Source organism: Lycorma delicatula, chromosome 1, assembly GCF_047948215.1.
Source record: "Lycorma delicatula isolate Av1 chromosome 1, ASM4794821v1, whole genome shotgun sequence".
Lineage (NCBI taxonomy): Eukaryota > Metazoa > Arthropoda > Insecta > Hemiptera > Fulgoridae > Lycorma > Lycorma delicatula.
The window spans coordinates 287,469,161-287,489,687 of record NC_134455.1 but is presented as its reverse complement, the minus strand read 5'-3'; the positions used below and the strand labels follow the sequence as shown (position 1 = coordinate 287,489,687).

Sequence of the window (20,527 nt, the reverse complement as noted above, 5' to 3'; positions counted from 1 at the left end):
AACAGTATTGTATCATTTCTAAAAAAAGGAGGTTGGTAAACAGTTGATTGCCATGAAAATAGACATATTTTACCTCTCAGATTTATTTCAAAAACTGAACTCTCTTAATAATCTGCAGCAAGGATATGATTGTGATTTAAGATCTAGCAAAGAAACCATTAATGCATTCTTATGAAAACTCAAATTGTTCAGTCTTAATATCTCATGCCATGCATTTGACCAATTTCCAGACTTTTCTTCGGATAGCAGAATCTAAAAGATGATGATTGTGTTGTATATGTTGATTATTTAAAAAAGTTATAAAGACATGCAAGTTTGGTTCAAGGACCTACTAGAACTGAACATCCTAGATTGGGTGCCTATTCCATTTGAGGTTAATGTTGCTGATTGTGAAATTGATTTACCTGAGGAACTTGTTGAACTGCGGTCTAATGAGACAGTTCAAAAAACAAAGGATGATGTATGTAAGAATAGTGACATTGCATGTAAGTATCCACTTTCATGCCAGAAAGCTAAAAATGTATGTCATTTTTCCTCATCATCTTATCTTGTGGAATCTGGCTTTAATTCTGTGACACAGCTGTTAACAAAAAATTATTGACTTGATAGTAAAGAGAGGTGATCTTCATCTCTCACAAAATTGGAGCCACATTTAAAAATACTAATATCAAAACATCAGCCAAAAGGATCTCATTAGTAGAGCCTATTTAATGGCATCCTGTTTTATAGCTTTAGGAATAAATTTATATGTTGTTTGAAATAGTATTTACATTTTTTTCCTAATTTTGTGATTACAAGTAAAAATATGTCCAGTTTAATCAATTCAGATTTTCAAAATTTGTAATTTACATTTTTTATATTGTATTGGAATTGTTTAATTATTGTTAGCTTTTACTAACTTAAAAATAAATATTTCATTTAGGAATATTACATGTGTGTATATGGGGATCCACATATGCAAAGCTAGGACTCAGGGGGTTCACAAGCAAAAAAATGGTGGAAACCCTTGTTCTTATGCTGAAACGGATCCGTTTATATTTGTCTGGAAGGATTTTTTAAGTAAAAAGTCTGGTGAAATCTCTAGCAGATATGTCGCAATATCTTATATTCCATAGGAGTCAGTATTGGGTCCACTTTTATTTATTATTTTTATGTGACATCAGACATGTATAAAAACAAAGTTCATAAAATTCAATTACAGTGTCAAACTCTATGGAAGTGAGAACTTGTGTGGTAATTTCTTTGGTTCTTAGACAGGATATAAATAAAATTTATAAATGGTTACTTGACAATACACTGCCTCTGAATCTTGATAGAATAGCTATGGTGAACTGTACTAGAAAGACACTCTTAGTAAAATACTAAAATACCATTGTAAAATAGCTAGCCAAAATATACATTGTATTGAAACAATCTGTGACTTATGTGTTATCTTTGACAAAGTTTTTGTTTGTGCAACACGTAGACAGAAACCTAAATTGTGAAGGAATCTTGAGCTGCTTTTGGAGAACTGTTTTCTGTGCTATTATTCCAATCATGATTAATAATTTTAAGAATACAAAAATTAATGCTTTGTGAACTGAAGAGGTAGCATGTCAAGTACAAAATAGTACCATGTCAAGTAATCACATTTCTATAGATTAAAAGAGATTTATTTGTAAGATAATATATGTAACGTAATATATGTAGATTATTCCCTTGACTTTAATTAAAACAATGTTATGTGAAAAAATAACAATGAAGAATAAAATAAACAAATAATATATACCTTAATGTCTTTTTGAAATCAGTGCAAGATTAACAAAACAGGAACTGAGCCTGTAAAAACATATATATAAATGCACTTATTAAATAATTCTGCATCAAGTTCAAACTCTTGCCAGTGCATGAGCTTAAAGCTTTGATTCTAGCTTGGTTTAAATAAAATTATAACTAATATTAAATATATATACAATTATGTGTACAGAAGGAGTTACATTAATTACTTATTATAACAAATATTGTTACAAATAAATGCTTATTTATAATTGTTTTTTTTAAGTAAATGTCTAAAACATTTTTCTTTTTATGATAATAATTATATGTAAATCCAAACTTTGTTTCTTGCATTTTAGTTCTACCTTCTATTAATTCTATTACAAATGTACTTTATGTCTTAGTTAGTCTTTTTTTAATTTTTTTTATTTCCTAATTTTTAGTTTTTATGGTTCTGTAGCTCACTAAGAAAAAAACAATAATGTGTCTTATGGGATTAATCATTTTTACACCTACAAGTGTATGTCAACTGTCATGTTAGACAAGATCTCAAGTTTTGTTTAATAATATTATACACTGTGATGTGAACAATTCCCAAAAGTCAACACAAATCAAAAACAACATAGTACATAATTATAATTAGTATTAACATACTAGGTCTTGTTTGGTGTTGGTATAGCATTGCTGATGGATGTTATGTGTTAAAATTGGATGTGTATTATTCAGTATCACCATACTGAATCATACTTGTTAATGTTTGCCTGGAAATTGTCATTAGACAACTGGTGGGAAAGTGAAATAAGATACTGACAAAAAATTAAAATTAAAATGTATTCTCTTTATTTAATACAATTTCAATGATATATAAGTATAAAAGTTCTGAAAACATATGTCTTAAAATGTAGATCTATTTTCTATGCTAAAGATTTATACTTCTATGTGATAAATTTATTTATTCAGAATGTATCCTAATACAAATTCGGTTTATAATACTGGTTTAATAGTACCGGTAAAATATAATAAATAAAATAATTATTTTAAAATTTAACTACAAATTTAATATATTTAAAAAATTTTGATTTTTTTTTAAAGAAATAATATATCATCATAATTATGCGTTAAATAGTAGCATAATGTAAAGTATTTTCCTTAAAAATAAATGAAATTCTATTAAATCATTAAAATAATTCCCTAAATCACATCATATCACACTAATCATAACTATTGTCCAATAAGAAAAAAAAAATTGTATCAAAATTTTTGATACTTTTTTTAATTAAAATTAATGTTAAGGTTTTAATATTTTATGAAATTCTATAAAAACTGAAACTGTTACACAACTAAATAATAACTGTTCATAAGTTACTATCAAATACTTCTAATTTTCAATAATTTAATTAAGTTGATTTACATCTATTTACTTATTTTTATAAAACTGATTATTTTATCATAGATCTGAAAGTAGAATAGTTATGTTAAATATGTGCATTTAAAAATATACTGTGCATTTCAAAATAACACTTCAAAATATGTTGTGACAAAATATCTTTTTTAAGTTGCTGGTATTTTTTAACAACATTGTCTCAATTTTGCAATACTTTATTACTTTGTATATAGTATAAAAAAAACCCTGTTTGATCCCAGTAGAAGTAGCACTACTTCTAACACTGTATTTTTAAAAAACCTTTTGTTTGCCATTGTTTTTAAAAGTGTTTAGCAATTATTTTTTTAAGTAATTATGTTCTAACCACTTCAGTTCATAAATCCATCCTTTGTACCGTTGTAGAACAGCTTCTTCTTAAAATCAGTAAAATTTCAATCTTTTATACATGATAATTTATTTATTTGGTTATCTTATGAAACAACTTTCTGAGGTTTTTCTGGTTCAGGAGTAGTTATAAAGCAAGACCCCTTCATCTTTTCTGCAATTTTATCTGCAGCTAAACTGCTTAGGAACAAGCTTTTAGGAAGTTTGTGTTCAAGAGTCATGTGATTTTCTGGTGGCAGACTCAGGCAAGCTCTCATGATGTTCTCGATGCATGCTCTCTGTTTAAAAAGGGCATTTACTATTGGTGTACCTAAACATAAAATAACATACAGAAAATTACCTTTTTGATGCCTTTTTTATGTTAAGTATACTAATCTAATCTGAACTGACATTACCTTTTCTGTATGTTAAACAGTGTTTCGTTTTTAAGATCAATAATACAAATTGTGCATGTAAAAATAAAATTTAGCCATTTATAATACTGAATAGAAATTAACATACTATGTTTAAAAGTTTTTTTTACATTTCTTTTGGTATATTTTTAGTCAATCATTTGTCTGCAAAATTCTTTTTTCAAATAGTTTTGTTAAATAATGGGAAAATATAAAAAAAATACTTTTGTTGTTTTTATTATATAGGTTTTTTTGTATGGTTTAATATAATAGTTTATTGTTGCCATTACTGAGTATTTGATTGTAGTGATTTATTTTTGTTAATTTGGAATCACCTATTATGGCTGTCAACTAAAAGACATATTGCATTGTTGATGTTGCAGTTTGAGAAGAAACTACAATAGCTTTTAAGTGATTTAAGAGAACTGTTAATTCCAAAAAGATCTCACCACTGAGATTTATTTTATTATTACTTAATCTTTTTTTTCTAGAATGGAACCTCATTAGAGATTGTTGGGGGGGAGGGTTGTAATTGCTTATCCAATAAACTATAATCATTCCTATTATATGGAATTTTATTGTTGTTGCTCTTAATATTAATTGAAGTAAGCATTATTTCACTTAAATAAAAACTTCTGGTTATTATTTGTAGCATGATAAGTAACTTTTTAGTTTTTACAAAGGATTATTTAGTAAACAGCATTAATAACACAAATTATAAACAAAAAGAATATATCATATAAATAAATAAGCATCTAAATGATAAAGTTTTACTCACCAGGTGGTACAAGTGGAGCTTTGCATAAGTAGTTAAGAACAGAGAGAACTGGATGGAATTGTTGATATGTTAGTTGCCCTTCTGCTTTGAACTGGATTCGTGTGCACAGTTCTGCTAATATAACTAAATCAAGAATAATTGGAGCAGCTAATAGTGAATCTTCACATGTGTTGTGAATTGAGATCGTATTGTGTCCTCCAAGCATAAGTTCTGATGTATATTCATCAAGGGCTCGTTTACTATCACCAACATATGGAACATATTTTATGACAACACAATGATCTGGTTTCTCTCCAGGTTTGAAAAGGATGCTGTTTGAATCTACCATATCATCAACAACATTACTCTTAGAAATCTAAAAAAGAAGAACAAATTACTATTAATATTTTTTTAATGAATCTTTTTTTATATTCAGTGCTAAATTTTTAGATTGTGATTATGGTTTAACTGTTTGATAATGGTTTATAAACAAAAAAACATTTTTCAAACACAATCAGTTAATTTGTTGACTGAGTAGTAGCAAATGATATACAACTGTACTAACTACTCTCAATTAGATAGTAGTTCAATATAATAAAAAAAAGTGTGTTAAAGAAAACAGTGTGATTTTCCCACTGTTAGTACTGTATGTTAATTGTTGTACTTTCTACTGCACACTGTTGTTTGATTGATTTTTTTTCTTTATCTGCATGTTATTTTTTGTTATTTTGAGTATTTAGATGAGAAAAAATTGGATTCTTTCACTTCTCAGAACATTAAGCAGTAAAGAAAAACAATAGCATCTCCTGTCATATAATAAATACAAAGATGAGGTAAAGTAAAAATTCTTAGATAAGTTTTTAAGGATTGTTCATCATTGTAAAAAGCAGGTGTTCATAAATACCACCCACTGATTGTAAGAACCAGTATGAATAATATCTACCTATATAGTTTTTATTGCATAATAGAGATTAAGTTATTTCAAGAACATGACTGTAAGAATACCTCTGTAAACAAAAGAAAGCAATTCTGATATTATGTAAACGGGGTCAGTTGGCATTATAATAAAACAATATATTACAGTTGATTCTATCATTCAGTAATGCAAACCTACCAGTAGACAAGTTTTTAGCAATTTTTTATAACTGTCAAAACTATCTTGCTTCTAGATTAGCTGGTTTATTCGCAGTGAAAGTGATAGCTTTAAATGTATCATATTAACCATCTTGCAGAAATATGTGTTGCATGACTGGGGTAATAAATAAATAAATAGGAACTCAGCTGCAGAAAACCTTTCAGTTGTACTATGAATGCAGTATTAAAATTTCTTTGCTGAATAAATCCAGTCCTTGAATTAGTAATTTACACATGGAACACACATGTCTACATAAACTATCTCTCTCTCTCATGTACATGTGCACACACACATGCTGTAAATTTTGTTCTCACTCTTATGTGTGCAGTGTCTTAATCAAATAACAAAAAGAATCAGAAATACATAGTGAATAATTTTCCATTTACTAGGAAAAATAAAAAAAAGGAAAGGAAAATTGTTATTTCCTTTCACACATCTTTCCAAATCACAAGTTTCACAATTACAATCATAACTTACATGACTGAAATCATAACAATAACAATGACTGAAATCATAACCTCACATCATGTGTTCGTTGGAAGTATTGTTTCATTGTTAGCTGTTAGTAGTTGTGTTTGAAAGTCAATTTAAAATGAGTGCTCCTTTGTCTGATCACATGAAGTAAGAAATGTTAACAGTGATGAATTTTTTCAACCCTGAAGTAATGAAAGTAAAAGAGATTATTCATAGAATGCAGCAGCAGGATGGAGAAAATTGTGTGAGGAAGCAAGATCTACTAATGGATTGATTGCTTAAAAAGGTAAGATTTTGTTGTATATTGAACAATTGAAATAAAGGCCTTCCACTTCAAAGAATTTGACAGAGGAGAAATACTAAACAAATGATTCACAATATATAATCGATGAATTAAAGCTGGCAAGATTTCAAGTGAGTTAATATAAGTTACAACTTGTATTTTCAGTCACCAATGATTCTTTAAACTTTTGAAAAGTCTATGCTTGTTGGGTTCATGTTAACTGACCGACATCCACAAGAAAGTTTCATAGAACATTGAATATAATTATGGAGTCTCATTTCTGAAGCAGATAATATATGTTGATGAGACATGGGCCTATCCTTTGAAGTCAAGAGAAAGTAACAAAATTTACTCTGGAAACATATTTCACCTCCTAGGGCAAAAATGTCAAAACTCACTTCGCAGGAAAGTTGATGCCAATATTTTGGAATATCGAAGATCCAGTTTTTATTTACTTTGTACTTCAAAATGAAACAGTGAACAGTGAAAACTGTTGTGAGCTGCTGTGATCACTGAAAGCAAAATCAAGTCCAAAAGGTGTAGTTAAGCTTCAAAAGGTGTGATTTTGCTTTTGGATATTTCTAAATCTCATTCAGCCAACAAAACAATTCTTTGCCTTCTAGGTCTTAGTTTTGAGGAACAACAGAAGCAGTGATTGGAGTCCTGACCTGGCTTCAAGCGATTTTAATTATTTTGGTCCACTGAAAGAATAGCTGTGAGGGGGTATCCTTTTTCATTCTGATGAAGAGGTTATGGAAGCGGTGCAAAATTGGCTACACACAAACTGAAATGTTTCTTTTCAGGAAGAACTCAAAAGCTTGTTAAAAATGGATAAGGGCGTAAAAATAGGAGGAAATTATAAGAATGTTTCATTTAGGTAGGTAAGCACAAATAAAGATAATTAAAAAAAAAAATTAACCCTACGTTTTGATTATACTTGTATATATTATAATATATTGCAATTACCTCTTTTGAACGGAACTGACTAGGTGCTGAAAGATTGTATCCATCATTATTTCCAAGATGATTGTAACTGACTATTGAAACAGGTTTTATTCCAGCACTGACAAGAAAATCAACAAGAACAGACTTTATTTTTGTTTGGCCAGATTTAAAGTCATCTCCAGCTATAAAAACTTGATGTCTCTCAGCTAATTCAATACATCCAGGTACAAATGTATTTTGTGGTGATCCGTTGATGTATGCAGACTGAAAATATAAATTGCAAGGTAAATATTTTGTTATAAAAAATACGTGTAGTTTATTTGATAGAATAATAATTATATAAACTGAAAAATAATTACAAACAAATTAAATAACTATTTTTATTATTTGATAAAACATAAATTAATAAAAATAATTTACAAAAAAGTAATGCCAGTGATGGCAAAAAATTTCATCTGTAAGAAAAGATTTATAAGATCATAAAATTGAATTTTTTCTTGCTAATTTCTCCACAGTCATCATTCCCCTCATTAAGACAATATATGATTAGTTAGTAATCTGATAATTAAACTTCCCTTAACATTTAATAAAATAACATTAAATCTTGTAATGCTTTAAAATATTTTTTCAGGTACTTAAAATTAATTTTATAATGCAATGTGAACAGAGGGAATGATTGATATTATGAAAAAACTAAAACTGAATTTACAGAATTTTATTTTGATATTTATTTTTTTTAAATGTATTTACCCCTTCAAGAATAGATGCAACTGCAAATATAGTAGATGGTGAAACTTCAGAGTGACCAGACTTTATAGCTGCAATCAAATTGTCTGCTGTATCATTTACACCTTTGATGATTTCAGAGAACCTTTCTGTATTTGCAGTCCACAGGACAATCACCTTTTCAACTCCTTTCTCTGATTTAACAGCTCTGATGTCTTTGCGAATTTGTTCAACCATTTCCCATTTTGATCCAGATAAGACATTGTTTGCTCTTTCAGACTAAAAAAAGAAATTGATACATTCATTACTACTTACATTACATTATTGAGTATAACTGGGTTTATTATAATAAATTTGCATGAAGTAATAATGTTGAACTAGTAATTCTTTTTATTTTGTGTATTTTAATTACAGAAATTATTCCATTAAAACTTATAGATTTGCAAGAAATAGTGTGATATATAGTCAAATGAATTATTTTAAAGAGTAACACCAACAATGTGTACTTGTGATTCTGTGAAGATTTTAGGATTTAAATTTGATGATATTGTAGGTCTTCAGCAGATCTTCCATTATGTTTAAAGGAAATTTGCAAAATTAACCATTGTAAAATGGTTAATTTTACAAATCTTATACACTGGGATAAAATTAACATTTTCTTTTGGGTTGTTTTTCCTTACCTTGAAAAGCATCTGTAATTTCATTATTCCTGTGAAAAACTGCACTGTCTCATAAACATTGTGAAATTTTAGTTACTTTATTAGTTGTTTTGAAATATAGTTCCAGCTTAGTTTATTTTAGGCAGTTACCTTGACTCTATATGACTCAGGAAACTCAACTGAGAATTGTGTAAAAAAATTGTATTAGATTTGGAATTTGTGTAAATGTGGTTCATTAGTGTTGCATATTTTTGTGTTCTTTTTATTTTTGATGATCTAGTACAAGTGTAATTATTTTTGCAATGAGTATTAAGATTGTTTTGTTATTTGTTTAAGTGGATAGAAAATGCCATGTTTTCTAATCTGTAACTATATCACTAGTTAATGCTTTTTTTTATTAATTGTATCTTTATGAGAAGTAGTGTCCATTTTGTCTAGGGTAGAACTTTGGGGAGTTGGAACACTTTAGTTTATATATCCATGATATTATATGTGTTGAATTTTTTATATGATGTAGTTTATTTTAAGCTGAAAGTTGCATTACGTCACAGCTAGAAGAATCTTAAGAATAGTTTCTTTTATTCATATAATTTTTATTTTTACCTTAATTTTTACTTTATATAGAAGTGAGAGAATGTGTTGTGTACATTGTCATATATTCAACATTTTATAGCATTGAGGTCTAGATTTTTTGAAAAATTTGGAAAGCTACCAATTTACAAGAGTTTGGGTAAATCAGGGCACAGTATATAAAAGTGTCATTACATTTTGGTCTGACCAAAAAATAATTTTATTTATGTATTTTGTGATGGTCGAGGAAATCCAATAGCTTATTAATACACAGTTAGCTTTGAAGTTTAATCTATGAGTTTATAATATAAAAATTAAGAATTTTTCACATTGTCATGTGCTGCTTTTGTATAAAATGATGATTTTTATCATGTGTGTGTTCTAGAAAGAAATCTGCTAGCAGAATCAAAGTTGGGAAGCTCACAAAAAAAGCACACAAAGCTTTAGAATGCAGAATAATTTTGATTTTTGAATTAAGAGATAAATTTTTTATAAAAATGTTTTTAGTAAATTGTAAAGATGATATTCTTTGAAGTACGAGGTCTGTAAATATAGTAATGAGACTAGTTTTTTTTTTCCAGCCAAAGTGACAACACTGTAAAGTTACTAGTAAACATATGGTTATATGAAGAGCTGATTTATATTAGGTATTAATATTTTTAGTCTATTGTTGTCACGTGAGATGTAAACAAACTTTTCATGAAACGAGTTTTTGTTGTGCATTACAAAAATGAGCGATACTGATTATGAGCAACTTTTGCAATCAAGTTTTGTGTTAAACTCAGTGAGAATGCTACTGAAAAGTTTTCAAAATTGAAAAGGGCGTATGGAGATGACTCTGTCACAAGCCCAAGTTTTTAGATGGTTTAAAGCATTTTCAGATGGCTGGGAATCAGTTGTGAATGATCCACGCTCTGGAAGACTGTTAACATCAAAAAGTGACAACAATGTTGAGCGAATCAGAGACTTGATACGGTACGACCGGTGATTAACTGTCAGAATGATTGCAGAAGAATTGAATTTGAACGATACTACAGCTAATCAAATTTTGACAAATGAATTGGACATGAAAAACGTTTGTGCAAAATTGGTCCCAAAAATCCTCACTGTTGAACAGAAAAACAACAGGGTGGAAGTGTTCTGCAATCTCCTAGGATGAATTGAAACTGATCCTGATTTTCTAAAAAAATTGTTATTATTGGTGATGAGTCTTGGATATTTGAGTACGATCCAAAAACACAATGCCAGAGCAGGGTGTGGCACGCTTCAAACTCACCACGTCCCAAAAAAGAAAAACTGAGTAAATCAAAAACTCAAAACATGCTAATTTGATTCTTCGATAGAAATGGCATTGTCCATAAGGAGTTTTTGCCTACAGGACAAACTGTAAATCAATATGTTTACCAAGAAATTCTTGAAAGACTACGGAAAAGAGTTGGCCGTGTGAAACCAGCCATCAAAGACAACTAAGTGCTGCATTATGATAATGCACCTTGTCACACTGCACTCTCAATTAATAAGTTTTTTGGCAAAGAAAAATGTTCCTGTAGTTCCTCAATCACCTTATTTACCTGACTTGAGTCCCTATAACTTTTTCCTGTTCCTGACTTTAAAAAACACCTAAAAGGACACTATTTGAAACAGTAGAAAATATTAAAAAAATGTAACCGACCATCCGAAAGATATTTCGCTTTCTGAGTTTGAACACTGCTATGAAGAGTGGGAAAACCGTTTGAAGGGTTGTGTGGCTTCCCAAGAGAACTATTTTGAAGGCGATAGAGACCATGTTAATTAAATTGTAAATAAAATGTTTTTCTGAACCATTTTCATTACTTTATTTACAGACCTCGTATGATGTAATTCAGTTGTACCTTTACAATTAAGTAATACATCAAGTTTAATATATATCATTACATAAACAAATAATAATTTATCTTTTAAATAAATTTATGACTTTAAAAACATCCTTTTCTTGAGTGATATTACTATTATATGAAAATTATTTTAATCATTTACTAACCTGATTTGCTGCAATAAAATCTGGAATATATATAGATGGTTTTGGCTTCATTTTCTTCATCAAGGTAACCAGTTGTTTTTGTAAATTGTAGTCAAGCACCTAAAACAGATTTCAGGAAAATCATTTCTAATTTTTTAATTAAGAGTAAGAGGTTGCTGCAAAAAGAAAGAATTCATGTTGTAAATGGAAATAACTAATCATGAAAGTAATGGTAAATTTTTTAAACTGAAACCTTTAAAATTAATTTGCATTCATTCTTGTAAAGTTTTAACTCTCAGTATATCCATTTCTGAATAATTGGAATTACCTATGGAAAAAATTAACGAAATTATTATAAATTATGAATTTGAATATTGATTAAGTTATTAGTTTAAGTATATTAGTGATATTTTTAAAATAGCCATCTTATCAGTGTAATCCTCCCTTTTTCTGTTTAGCTCCTGGAACCACCGTAAGGTATTACTTAAGAGGATGAATGAGGATGATATGTATGAATGTAAATGAAGTGTAGTCTTGTACAGTATCAGGTCGACCATTCCTGAGATGTGTGGGTAATTGAAACCCAACCACCAAAGAACGACGATCTAGTATTCAAATCCATATAAAAGTAATTAACTGCCTTTACTAGGATTTGAACTGTAGAACTCTTGACATCAGTATCAATTCACCTAATGAATTTGTTTTTAGCTTTGCTTCCAATCAGTAGCTATTTCAACTTTTACTTAATGCTGAAGGAACAGGTTAAAATTCATTTTAAATTGTAATTACTTTAACTGGATTTGAATTCTCATGCTTCTGTACAGTATAATCACTTGGTGTAAAGTAACAGTATTGAAAGTGAATTGCGTGAGGGAGCTTTGTTAACTCTCTCATTTATGCCTCATTTTCAATTCAAAGAAGTGATAAAGTTCTACTGTAATTTTCATTTTTAAGAAATTAAAAATAATTAAATATGATATGTAAATTTGAGCACCACATTGCTTTCTGGTCTGTATTTATTGAGGTTAGTTATTAACTAACAAATTACTAGTAATTAATCTTTGAGTTAGGTTCCATTTAATAGAAAATTTTATTCAGGTGAATTAAAAGTTAGTAATTAGACATTAAATACATAAAAAACCTCTAATAATTTTGTCAGTTTACAAGTAAAGTTAGGATTTAAAACATTTGGTTGATCTTTTTAAGTATATTTTGTAAAGTAATCTCTATTCCCTAATAAATCTATATTATTAATTTGATTTAAGGTCAGAAGATTGTATGAAAGGTTCACTGTAAGAACTTCAGGCATAGTTTTAATATGTAATGATACAATAAAATTAACAAGAATAAATCTGTTAACTATATTCTAGTAATTATAAAAAAGTGCTTATTTTAATGTTCAAATTATTTTGAACATTATTTTAATGTTCAAATTATTATAAATTTAATGTTCAAATTATGTGAATAGCAGATTTAATTTATTTTTCATAGAACAAAATATCATTAAACATAGTGCGATAGTTAAATTTTGTATTAAAGTACTTGCAAGATATTAAGTACTGATGCATAACCATTTTTAATAAGAGAAGAATATGTGTATTGAAACAATCATTACCTTTCAATTTGAAATGAGAAATTGTTATAGTAAAATAAATAGGAAAAAATAATCAAATTGATGTATGAATTGGGATGAACAACTGTTTATCAGACTTTTGTCCCAATCCCTTCACAGATTTTTATCTCAATTGAGGTTATTTAAATTTGAGATCAAAAATATATCTGAAAAACAGATATAAAAAAAAAACATTCTGGCAGTTAGTTGGTCATGTTATTATACTATCCTTTTATTGTTTTTGACTGTTACATATTTTCCATTAAAGAAAGAAAACAACGTTACCTTGGCCCTTTCCATACTGGCAGCTAAATCTAAATCTGAAATATCCCAGCCATCAATTACAATGTCATCAGGATGTAACATTGGAAGTACATCTGACATTGGAACATATATATCTTTTCCATCAGGACCTGGACCAAGTCTTACTGTTGATGCTTGAGTCAATGAACCAAACCTTGTAAAGAAAAAAAAAATTATTAATAACTTATACATATTTTTCTTGATTAAAAAAAAAAAAAATATTAAGTTTTATTTAGTATACAGATGAACGACTTAATGGTAATAAAAAAATAATTAACTTCTTCAGTTAGTTATTTTAATAAGTGATATAGTGGGCTCTTACATAACTGATATCTTTGCTTTAACTTAAGAACTAACTGAGGAGGTATTAAAAGATTTTTTTTTAAATCACCAGTAATGCAATTGTTAGATCTCATTACTGTAATCAAATTTTTGTATGCAATCTGAATGGAGAGAAAAATTGCTCTGATAAATAGAATAATCATCATTACTAACAATCATCTCATGCCGGGCTTGCTAGGAAAATAAGATAGGGTTCAATAAAGAAGCCTTCTTTATTGAACCCAATTTACTATTGCGGATCTACAGGTATGTAGTACACTTGTAATGTACCCATAAAAGTGATACCTTCACTCTGGTCACCAAAGGGACTGACTTATTGGTGAGCATCATTACTTTCAGAAAAAGTATCTCTGATTTGTATCTCTTGTGTTTCAATCAAAAGAAATGTTGGGACAGATAATGTAAAGGAACAAATCAATCCACCCCGTTTTGAGAGAAAAAACCTTAATGCATTATATGCAGTCAAATGTGGAAAAATAATGATGGTATTAAAAAAAAAGTAGAAAGTTACTAGAAAAATTTTTCAGTCCAAAGTGGTTTAAATCTTATTCTTTTAAATGAAAACTTGATTTCAGAATAATTTTTTTTTGTTTGTCATGGACTGGTGTAGTAAGTTATTAGCTATAGAAACAAGTTTGAATTTTCCATAAAAAATTTTAATTAATATATCAATACCAACTACTGCTTAAACAGCATTCACCCTTAAAAAATTCAATAATAAAAACCAAATGCAACTTCTTGAGATGTGAAGGGGCAAGACATAAAATAATTATAATAATGTAATTATTAGTGTTTATAATTACAGGATAAACAGAATCACATTTATTTCAAATTAATTATTCTTTATAACTGAATTTCTATCAAATTGCATATTTAAAAATTTAAGAGCCTGAACAATAAAATGTTTTGAGAAATTTCAGTTAAAAATAAAGTAAAATACAAAAATAGTAAATACTGGTCAACTATTTTCTGTTGTTGAATTATATAGACATATTTATTATTGTTAATCTTTTTCTCAGTAATTAAACATTTTATAAATAAATAAAAAAAGTAAGCAATTTTTATTTATTTAATGGTACACATTAAATAATATTATTATTATTTCAATAGGAATGATATGTATCTGCGTATTAAAAAATATGTGTTAAATAATATAAGTACTGAAACTTACCAGTTTGCTTTTTTCTCTCCTTCTTTTGTGTTCCAACTTAAACCAAGTTTGTTAGCCAATATAGCTGCAGTTATAGTCGAGCCGTTGTTACCACCCCAGCCGACAAGCATTACAGCAACTTTTGGTACTACACGTTTTGTTTTAATATGCATCCGGGAAGTGATTGGTTCCACCTGAAATAAAGTATGATGTTTAAAGTGGTTTAAATTTAGAAAAATAAATGTGAAGTGAGAAAATTATTATTTGATGCTTAAAAAATTTTTACTATTTTCATTTAACATACATAGAATGAAAAAGATTATGTCCTTGAGTAATAATTATTTATTTATCCTATCGATGACTGTGTTTGATAAAAATTAACTCGATTCAATTTTTATGATGAAGGTGAATTTGTCATGTACAACATGCTGTGTCAGGATATGAACCTAGAACCTTCTGAAAGGCAGAAATATTTAGTTACACAATGCCATGGAGGGCAGAATATTACGAAAATGATTTCTTTATAATGAGCAAATTATGTGCTTGAAACAAAGTAGTTATCATATAGCTCAGTGTAGTGAAAATAGATAAATAAATAGCACAATAAAAAAATAAATACAGTACAAACAGTGCTGTAGATATGTAAGTAAATTTGGCATATGTATGTATATATATATATATATATATATATATATATATATATATATAAAATATATATTAAAAAAAAGTAAAATAAATGAATTTTTCAACCTGTCTACAAGAAAAGCATATAAAATGAAATCAATGTAGACTTGTGGGAACTTTTCAAAAGAAATTTATTTAAGGTTATTGACTCTATTATGCAAATGTTGATTTAATAAGTTAAAAGAGTTTTTAATAAGAAAAAAATGATATATGTGTTGTAAAAAATGAACTTGTTCTTTAAATGAACTTGGTTGCAGTTATTTTTTATTTAATTTAAGAGTTACCTCAGTTCTACGGGTTTCTCAATCCATATGAACTCATACGTGTAATAAAAAAAAATCACAAACAAGAATATAATAAACTTTAAGTATGCGAGATATAAATTAGACTTTTTTAATGGTGAAAATTAAATTATAATATATATATATATATATATATATATATATATATATGTTAGTCATAAATTAAAAATCAACATTATGTAATTGTTGTATGGAAAGAAAAATATAGATAACTACACTTCTACTTCCTGATTGTCTGTGAGAATAATTAATGCAAGTATAAGATATCTCTAACTATTATTCATACATTTATTTATCATTTCAGATTGCAAGGTCAAGATCAAAACATTTCCTTATTTATCATTCTTTACGGTATACTTTGCATCTTTTTTTTTAAATACCATCTATGGTATGTAGCATATAAAAATGTTTTTTTTTTTACATTGATTTTCTCACTACTAATTCTAAGATATTACTAGTATAATAATAATAATAATTAGTAATGTAATTCTAAGATATTAGTAATATATTACCTTATCATAATATTTTTTAACTATCATAAAAAAATGAATCTGTCTTAAAAAATTATACTTGTATAAATTGTAGTTACTACTTTACTCGATAAAAGAAATTATTGTCTCCGAACAAACTTATCACAATTACAGTTTACTGATTTGTCTTCCAAGTCAACCAGTCTGGAGACTGGATAACCCATCAACTTAAAAAATAATTTAAGGTATGATTAAATTAGATACAAGTATGTCATACAGTTTTTAAGATAACATATTTAGAGTTGTAAAATAATTTTAATTATTCATATTTGCTTCAGTATAGCTTCGAAAAGTTAGGATTCTGATACTGATAATACATTTTTTTTTAAAAAACCTCTGTGGTAAGAACACATACAAAAAACTATGACATTTTATACTTTAATATCATTCATTGTTCATTGTAATGCTTAACGAGAAAGATGATGTTTAACAGTTATAAATAATACATTTAAGTACTACATATGCTCATACTCAAGCCTGCAAGTTATAGTGCGGTGTAAATAATTTGATTAATGCAACAGCATTTTATTTGTAATACTCAAATTATTCGATAATAATCTTATATCATATATCACCATATCATATCCCTATTTTATATCACCATAATATGATACAAATAAACATAGTAGGGAGCAGTCATGTACATATAAACCGTAGAACATGTTTCATATATATAAAAGCTGTGTTATCCTGTGAAGAAAACAATGTTTGATTCATATTATGTTGAATTTATTGAAACTGATAATGTCCTAAACTATTAACAAAAAATGTTAAAAAAGTAAACTTTTTTAACATTGAAGAGCCATTTAAAAAAGGTAAAAATCTAGAACTAGGTATTGGACTAGATTTATTGAACTATCATCATTAGTATTTTATAAAGAAAGTATCAAATTAAGTATAAATGGACAATGAAACATAACAAAATTAATGAAGACATTCAAAAAAGCTGTATTTATAAAATAAAATAAAAACTAAAATTAAAAAAGTAATATGTCACTATGAACAGATCAAGCTGAAAGAAAATGGTTTGCTAATATAATTCATACAATATAGTTTTTACAACATTTACTTTACTAATTAGTACATATAATCTTATTATTTATCTGAAAATAGAACTCTTTTTTTTGTTATTTATCTCATCTAAAATTATATACTTATCACACACATTTACATATTTGCATAAATTGATGTAGCAAGTCTGTTAAGGATGAAATAAATTTTGTCGTATAGTTAGTAATGTTGATGGATAAGGTGATAGACAAAATGTTAATTTTGAAAATTTTAATACTGATGTAAAACTACTTATATAGCTTCATTATTTATTAATGTTTTACTTAACAACAACCGTATGCATATTTTTCTTTTATTGTAATTTTTTTGTTTGTTATTAATTTAGCAATCACTGCTGATAATTTCAAGTAAAAAGTTTTAAATTAATTTACTTACCACAATTTTGTTGTTAATTTTTTCAACTGTCGTCGTCTGGTAATCGTAGACGGCATCGATGTATTCATTAGTATATTTGACATTTGGGCTTTCAACAACTAATGTTGGAGCCATCGTGAAAGATTAAAAGTAGAATAGAACGGCCGGTAAATAATTACAGGAAGCGAAAGACGGATTACTACAACCGATTTAGTAAAACCCGGGTGACTTTATAGTAGGCAGAAGTAATGCGATTCGTTCTGAGCGGTAGCACGTTATCAGAAGATGATACTGGTGGGGGTGCAAAACAAGTCTGCAATTGGTCGATGCGGAAATAACGTTTTTAAGTGACATCATTTTTCCGTGTAATTACGATTTTGTCTTGCACTGCTGATGATAAAATATTATTGAGAGTTTTTTCAAGAGCCGTTTTTTTTATTACCTACTTCATAAATATTTTTTCGTAGAATATTGCTCTTTATATGTTATTTACTTATTTTTCTTCATAAAAAAACACTCGATAAAGAATTAAAAAACTAATAATAATGGCATAATTATTGAAAGTCGTTCAAATTATTGATAACTTATGAATTTTTTCATTATTATTTTTATTTATTATTATATAATAATAAAAATATGCATTACAAAACAAACATGTATTACATAACAGATTAACAAAATACTTTCTAAATGTAATTTATTACGAATTATCCCGTTCATTCTGTAATACAGGATCCTTCTTTTAGTATTCCAAAAATCGTTTACATACGTTCATCAAACAATAAGTTATGGAGAAAACATTCAATTTAGGTATAGCAATTGTATAAAAATCTTTAGGTAATACATGCAAAGGACTTATAGCATTTATCAGTATGTTTTGTTGAATAAATTGGAAGTTTTTACAATTTTTTGATTCATATTATGGAACGTTATTGTCATGCAGTCTCTTGAACGTCGTATAATCGTGAGCATTATAGTCGTGAAAATGCTCGGAAGCCTTACATTCAGGGGATGATTTAACCTTTTTGCTCGGGAAGAAACGTTCAAGGAAAAAGTAAGTTGTGAATTAATAATTTGTTTAAAAACTCCCTACTTTTAAAAAATTCTACACTCGGGCCCACAACATTAAATATTCTTCTTCAAAATTATTATTTAATCGGCGCTTATACTTTCATAGGTACATCATCGGCTCCAAGTTTTCATTCTTGTTAATCTGCTGTCGGTAATATGTTCACCATTGAGAAATGAAACACGACACAAAAATATGCAATCACTATCGCATTATATTCGTGTATTTATTATTAAAATTAACTTGAACATACATTTAAATAAATAATTGACGAATAAACGGATAATTTTAAAGCGCAAGCTTTCATAAGTACAATATTAAATCTTCAATCTATTTAATCTTTAAAACTGTATTCCCGCCCGAAATACAGTATTCCTTCTTTTATTTGTAGCATTTGTACCCATTTCCGACCTGATCTATAAATTAAAATTACGTACCTTCTGAATAAAATATCTATTTAATTAATACGATTAGGTTATTTTTTAAAAAAGCATACATTTTACTGAGAATAATCTTTCAAAAAAATATACAATAAATGTGCCAAAAATGTAATTAAATGTACTTCAGATCAACGCCATATTTAGGCAGTGGACAGAACGATTAACTCAAATAGACCTTATGAAAATATGAAATTATAAAAAAAGTAATGGAAAAAGTAGAAATAAAAACGCTATAAATCCATAATAAACATATCCATGAATGCCGACATTAAATAAAGCGATTAAGATTTTAATAGGATTTCTTTTATATATAATACAAATTGTAAAATTTTGAGTAAGATTAATAAAGTTTATTAAAAATTGTGTTTTTCTGAAAGTGGAATATACATTATGCGTAAAAATGTAGTCTATAAACATCTAATTAATTTTCTTCTCTGGTTAGCTCAGGCTGAATGAATTTTGCTGCCGAAAAAGTGTCATACTAAAAAGTTTCCTTTTTACAGAGACCGGTTCACACTTCGTTATCTGATAGGATTCAGGGTATGATTTTTTTATTTATTTGAAAAATGAAGTAAATTAGATCAGTCTAGATAAAATGAAGATAAAAATCTAAAAAAAGTTCACATTCTATTGGGACTGTATTAAAATAGGATGATCTTGATTACATTTTCTCACTGAAATGATTCAGTTTAACAAATTTTGTACAGATTGTTAAGGATAAAATCTTGCAAATACAAGACAATTTATCAGGGAAATGAATGTATTAGAACATTTAGGATCGTTTTCTTAATTCAGAACTAACCTTAAGAGTACATATAAAACATATACGTTGTTTTTCTTGCTCTAAGATCATTTTAAAAATAAAAGCTAAAAATAAAAATTCTCAGAGAACAGAAAGAGAGAATAATTTAATAATGATAAGCTGACGTACTGGAATTCATGGAATTCAACATTAAAACACAATGCAATTAATTTTATATCTAGTTAAAAGAAAATTGTAATACAAGTTATTAAAATTTCTTTTATTAATTTTTTAGCGTATCATTCACATTTTTTTATATTTTTACCTTCACAGTTGCTTAGTTTTGATGCTTTAAAGAGAAATATTCTTAGCAGATAAAAAAATATTTATAATTTTTGTTTTGTTAGATAAAAGCAGATGCCACTTTAAAGTAGTCAACAACATTTTAAATATTGTAGTAATCTT

At 27.5% G+C, this 20,527-nt stretch overlaps 1 protein-coding gene across 1 annotated transcript; it reads right to left on the bottom strand.

Annotated features, from left to right (window-relative positions):
- Positions 1–2,572: 2,572 nt before the first annotated feature.
- Positions 2,573–18,023, bottom strand: Inos (Inositol-3-phosphate synthase). Its single transcript, XM_075379043.1, has 8 exons — positions 17,833–18,023; positions 14,892–15,064; positions 13,361–13,532; positions 11,485–11,583; positions 8,260–8,514; positions 7,531–7,773; positions 4,694–5,048; positions 2,573–3,833 (listed from the first exon to the last, which is right to left on the bottom strand). Exons 1-8 carry the CDS (start codon positions 17,944–17,946, stop codon positions 3,610–3,612), a joined length of 1,635 nt encoding a protein of 544 aa, XP_075235158.1. The 5' UTR covers positions 17,947–18,023; the 3' UTR covers positions 2,573–3,609.
- Positions 18,024–20,527: the final 2,504 nt, after the last annotated feature.

Bases quoted from the DNA above. Each gene is read 5' to 3' on its own strand.
- Inos (XM_075379043.1), bottom strand. From the start codon at position 17,946: ATGGCTCCAACATTAGTTGTTGAAAGCCCAAATGTCAAATATACTAAT. The intron at 13,533-14,891 runs GTAAGTTTCAGT...TTTCTTTACAAG, and splicing joins GGAGAGAAAAAAGCAAACTG to GTTTGGTTCATTGACTCAAG. The intron at 3,834-4,693 runs GTGAGTAAAACT...TTTTATGTTTAG, and splicing joins AGCTCCACTTGTACCACCTG to GTACACCAATAGTAAATGCC.